We start from the raw sequence: 6,157 nt of genomic DNA, 5'->3' as shown, positions 1-6,157 counted from the left end.
ATATCTTTTCCCTCCTCTTGTTAGAGTGTCATTAAACTCATATATGTCAAAATGGACTAACTCTAACAATTATGTGTTTCTATCAGCCTTTGGAAAAAGTTTCTTAGTCATTTTGGCTTATATGCATGTCTCACATTTATCAAACTTAATATCATTGCAAGATATCAGACCATGTGTGCCAAACGACCATGCCAAATAGAGAAAGACTCGACAATGTAAACAAAAGATATCATTCAATTAATACTGAGTTTAAACATCCCGTCACAAGAGTAACCTTTCCTAACAAAGGCCACATTCTTTGTTAGAATCAACTTATCATATTCTAACACTACCTTTATGCCACTTTTACATAGTAAATTTGCTGATACAAGGTTTTTTCTGATTTTCGGTACATGAAGGGCATTCATTAATGTCAACTTCTTTCTAAAAGTGAACTGAAGTTCAACACTTCCTTTTCCCAAAACCTTGGCACAATTATAGTTTCCCATAAGAACTTCTTGTCCATCCATGGTTGTTTCATAATTCTTGTAGAATGCTTATTTATCATTGCAAACATGTATGGTAGCCCCGGAATCAAGCCACCAATCAAAAGACTTAGTTGTTGCTGCCATGTTCAGTTCAGTTATCACGCCAACGTGCATATCAGAAACCATTGCAACAAGTTCTGTAGACTTTTCTTCCACCATGTTTGCGCCATTTGCATTGGTGAACTTGTCATCATTACCATCATCAGAGTTCTTGTGAATGCAGTCACGAGCATAGTGGCCCTTCTTTCCGCAATGGTAGCAATTCCCATGGTTATACTTTCCACGAGCATTGTTGGAGAAACTTTTCTTGAACTTACCTTTCTTTACTTTGAAGTGCTTCATATATTTGCTCCTCTCAACATTATTCACTTTGGAGGAATCATTAGGCCACATTTTATTATCGGGAAGGCAAGTCTCCTCTTCAATTCGTAAGTACTTTTGTATTTCCTCCAAAGAGAAGTCTTCTGCCTTGTGCAAAAGTCTATTCCTTACATCATTCCAACCTCGAGGCAATTTTGCAATAATAGCCCCAACTTGGAACGATTCAGGAAGAACTATTTTAAGTTCTCGAAGCTTTGTGACATGAATTTGCAACTCATGAACTTGGTCAAGAACAGACAAGTTATCGTTCATAGAAAACTCGAAATACTTGAATATAAGAAATTTATCCGTACCCGATTTTTCTGTCTTGTACTTGTATTCCAAAGCCTTGAATATTTCCACTGGAGATTGCATAGAAGCGTACAGATCATATAAACGATCTGAAAGTGTATTCAAAATGTGTCCTTGGCAAACCTGTTCATCTTCCTCACGTTTCTTTCGATCTGCAATAATCTTCACGGTATCTGCTTTGCTTGGTTCTGGAAATGGCTTCAATTTTGGATCCAGCACATAGGAAATATTCAGGACAGTAAGCAAGAACATAATCTTGTCCTTCCAACGGTTGAAGTTAGTTTCGTCGAATTTGTCCAACTTAACAAAGTCTTGGTTCATAACTTTGAAAGTAGTCATGTCTGATTTATTCCCCATTGAAATAACACCTTAAGATTGTAATGACAATAGCAACAGAGAATTATATAAGAACAGGGAGAATGATTAGAAATTCGACGATGGTTTGAAGCGCGCAAATAACATTATCCTTAAGGTGTTGTTTGCCCCCACTACAAGAGTTTGCTATCGAGTCTAGGCAAATTACCTCCAAGATACAACAAACCATAGAATACTACGGTTAGTAATACCGAAGAATTCTCAAAGCACTCTAATGAAACTTGCATTCGAAACTGAATATTGGAGGGAGAGGGAGAGAGATAATGAGAACATGACTCATTTCCTTATTACATAGGCTCTCTTTATAGAGTTTCAATGTTGAATGAATAGACGTTCCTCTTCATGGATACCTTTTGGATGTACACACCACTTCAATGTATGACATGTGTATATGTTCCTTACATTCATTTGGAAGAACACAACAGTTCAAGTTAACTGTTTGGGATTCAGTTATAGTAACTGCAATTTCTCTGCTCATACATGAATGTGATCAGGGGCTCTAATACATTGGACAGGATCCAATGCATCCAAGTACTACCAATATATAGCTTCTCAATCTATAATACAATCTCACCAACAAACTCCACCACATGTATTGTTTTCCACACCTCTTCTAAAACTAGCATTGCCCATTTATTATTAGATTACCAGAATTTAGTCCAGTTGCCAAACCTACAACAATCAAACTAATATTGTCACTTGCAGTTAATTTCAACTGGGATGTCAAACAATTAGATGTTTCCAATGCATTCTTGCATGGACATCTCAAAGAGAGTGTATATGACACAACCTCAGGGTTCTATTCATTCACAAAAGCCTACACATGTCTACAAATTACTCTATCTATGGAATGAAGCAAGCTCCTAGAGCATGGTATGAAGAATTATTTCAAGCTTTAGTGTTTTTTGGCTTTGTGACATCTAAAGCTGATCATTCTCTTTTTGTAAATAAATATGTCTCGTGTCAATTACTTATGTGCTGGTGTATGTAGAGGACATTCTCATCACTGGGAATCCACCTACACAGTATTCTAAGATTATTCGAAAGATGAATTCCAGATTTGCTATGAAAAATTTAGGTACAATACATTACTTCTTGGGACTCAAAGCTCAAAGAAACTCAGATGGTATCTTCTTATCATAGTCCAACTACACATTTGATCGTCTTACAAAAGCCAATATGGTCAAAGCAAAACCATGTACATGTTAGAGTGCGCAAGTGGAAGCTAATAAATTAAGATTGATATATGAACGATGAATGGATCATTGGAGCGTGGAGATGCACACCCCCATTGGAGTTGTGGAGAGCTCCTAGTGTAGAACAATATGAATATGAGCTTAAACAATAGAGTAACAGATATTGGTAATTGAATTGTATTGAATTGATATTGATTGTGACAATTTACACGTCCAGACTTGTGCTATATTTATAGTTTCATATGGACTATTCTAGATCTTATCTCACAAACTTAGTAACTAAACCCATAATAGTTAACTCCTTTACCAACAAGTAATCTAATGACCGACTATCACTCTAGAAACATACCACCGACTATAACACTTCTAGAAATTGCTAAATACAAATTAGCTTTATTTCAACAGTACAGAGGTTTGAGTTTTTACTATCCAAGCTTTCAATTCGAGCTTCTCCCTTCAGCTTGAAGGAGGCTATTAGTCATGTAAATCATTGCAACTCAATTGACTAGTCAACAATCAAGACAGCTAATAGAATGACAACTCATCAACAGATTTTGTTTTGTAACTAATCAAGATTTGACATGCAATAAAAAAAACTCATCATTGGAATAGAATGCAAATATATAATCTTTGTTTTTAGCATTGTAAAGTACCCACTTTTTTGTTGTTTTTGTTAGTTTTTAGTTTGCTACTCTTTATAAATAATTCCAACAGAAAGTAGAAACCCCCTAATATATGCAGTGTGAATGCACTAGAACCCAATTGCCAAAAAAGGCATCGGAAAAATAAAATTGATAAACCACATGAATAATGTTAAGAAAATCCAAAATCTATTATAAAGTGAGCAATAGCGTATGGATCTATAGGTGGGCTGAGGAGACTCGACCCCCAAAAAAAAAAAAAAATTAGTATGAACAAAGAGGCAAGAGTTTAAAACCTAAAACAAAAATGAAGTCCCAAGTCCCAACCGAAAGTACAAACAAATCAAACCGAAAAGTAAAACAAAATACAAAGTAGCCCACTGCCAGCCAAGCAGGTTTCTTAAAATTCACGATTCCCTCAAAAAAAACTGAGAGGTCAAAACAAAAGCACTTTTTGCTCCCTTGTTCACAAAAAGAAAAATTCTCTATTATTGTCTTCTTCCACAATTCAGTAGTTCCAATTCGCAAGATCCATTTATCATTTTATTCCCTATTCATTAACTAAGGTAAATTGTTTTGCATTATGCCTATATTTTTTATTTCGATTTTGTTTTCCAATTTTCAAATACTAATGTGTTCTCTACTTTATTGCATTGTTAATTTGTAGTTTATGTTGGAATATTAGATTGTCATTTAATTTTTGGTCTTATTTAATTAGTTGAATATTATTGTAGTTATTATTGTGATATATTTTTTTGTTTTTTAATATAGAGCAATCTATTGATTACGAAATTATTATGATTTATCTTAGGTAAGATTGTAAGAATGTCTGAACATCAAGCTTGTAAGAAAATGAAAACCATGTTTTCCTTCTTTAAACCCAAAGATGCCACCCCGGGATATGATGTAACTTCTACATCTAGTCTTGATATTTCAAGACTTGATAGAGATGGTCAACCTCGTTCACAAGTTCAAGTTGTTGAAATTGAGCAAGTTGAACCTTCTCCTCAAGCCCAAAGAGTTAGTGTTGAAGAAGTTGACTCCACATCTTTATTTGAACGTGATCGGGTAAACGATCTCAATATATAATTACCCGGTTAATCAACAAGATAATGTTCGACGAGCTTTTCTTAGAAAGGGGCGTTGGTTACTTGAACTCAGTGAGAAAGAGTATCCATCCACCATATTCGGAAAGCAAACTCGCCAGTTCAACTCCTCTTGGTTCACACTCTTTCCTTGGCTAGAGTACTCACTCCATACGGATAGCGCTTATTGTTTTCCATGTTTTATATTTGAAACAAATCCGCCAAAGCGTCCTGCATTCATTGTTGAAGGTTTTAAATGTTGGAATAAGATGAATAATGGAAAGAAGTGTTCCTTTTTGCAACATGAAGGAGGTCCATGCTCACCTCATAGGTCGTCGATGATAGCTTGTGAAAATTTCATGAATCCTTCTCGACATATAGATAATATGTTAAATACATTATCTAAAGAAGAGGTTGTTAAGAACCGTTTGCTAGTCAAAGTTATTCTTCAGTGTATTCAATTTCTTGCACTACAAGGGATTTCTTTTAGAGGCCATGACGAGTCCAAAAAGTCAAAAAATGGTGGAAATTTCAAGGGAGTGTTGGGATTTGCAACGATGTTAAATGACAAGGCTGCAGAATTATTAAAAGATGCTCTGAGAAATGCCACATATACCTCACATTCAATTCAAAAGACACTTTTGTATATCTATGCCGATAAAGTGAGAGAGAGAATTCGTGAGGAAATTGGTGATGCAAAATTTTGTGTCCTTGTTGATGAAGCACAAGATAATTCAAACAAGGAGCAAATGGCGATTGTCCTAAGATTTGTTGATAGAGATGGTTTTGTTAGAGAGTATTTTCTTAGTATTGTTGGTGTTAAAGACACTTGCGCTTTAACTTTGAAAGAAGCTATATGCAATATCCTTGCTCGCCATAATTTGCATATTATAAATATGAGAGGTCAAGGTTATGATGGTGCTAGCAATATCGTGGTCAATGGAATGGATTACAGGCATTGGTTTCTGAAGGAGTGTCCATATGCATATTATGTGCATTGCTTTGCACATCGTCTACAACTTGCTCTAGTTGCGGCTTCTAAAGATGTTTCTGATGTTTGGTTGTTTTTTTCCAAGTTGGCTTCTATTGTTAATCTTCATGTTGCGCCCAAGCGTAAACAGGAGTTGGAAGATACTCGGAAAAATGAAATTGATATGCTGGTAGCTAGTGGTGAACTTGTTACTGGAAAAGGAGCTAATCAAGTTTCTACTTTGAAACGAGTAGGTGATACTAGATAGAGTTCTCATTTTGCTTCGGTTTGTAGCCTGAAAGAGATGTTTGATTCAATTTGTATAGTTCTTAAAAGCGTCATGAAGAACGGGTCAAGCAACTCTATGCGTGAGGAAGCTAAAGATGCTATTCTTGCAATGAAAAGTTTTGAGTTTGTCTTTCTTTTTCATTTATTGCATAAGACTATGGGAATTACTAATGTCTTGTGTAAAGCCCTGCAAGAAAAGTCCCAAGACATTTTAAATGCTATCAGCTTAGTCTCCAGTACGAAAGCACTTCTTCAAGAATTAAGAGGATCTTCTTGGGACGCTTTCCTTAGTGATGTGATTTTGTTTTACAAAAAACATGACATTAATATGCCTGATATGGGTGCTCGACACATGGCGGGTACAGGTTGTTCTTGCCAGCAGAAAGATTACATTACAGTTGAG

The 6,157-nt window shown here is 35.5% G+C and overlaps 1 protein-coding gene across 1 annotated transcript; it reads left to right on the top strand.

Moving 5' to 3' along the window:
• The first annotated feature begins 4,765 nt into the window (after nucleotides 1–4,765).
• LOC147475081 (uncharacterized) lies at nucleotides 4,766–5,734 on the top strand. Its single transcript, XM_086585258.1, has one exon. The coding sequence runs from the start codon at nucleotides 4,766–4,768 to the stop codon at nucleotides 5,732–5,734; it is 969 nt and encodes a 322-aa protein (XP_086441384.1).
• Nucleotides 5,735–6,157: the final 423 nt, after the last annotated feature.

The sequence above is a fragment of the Coptis chinensis genome, chromosome 9 (genome assembly GCF_015680905.1).
Source record: "Coptis chinensis isolate HL-2020 chromosome 9, ASM1568090v1, whole genome shotgun sequence".
In the NCBI taxonomy this organism is placed as follows: Eukaryota; Viridiplantae; Streptophyta; class Magnoliopsida; order Ranunculales; family Ranunculaceae; genus Coptis; species Coptis chinensis.
Note: the sequence above shows the minus strand (reverse complement) of the source record. Positions and strands in the feature narration are given on the sequence as shown.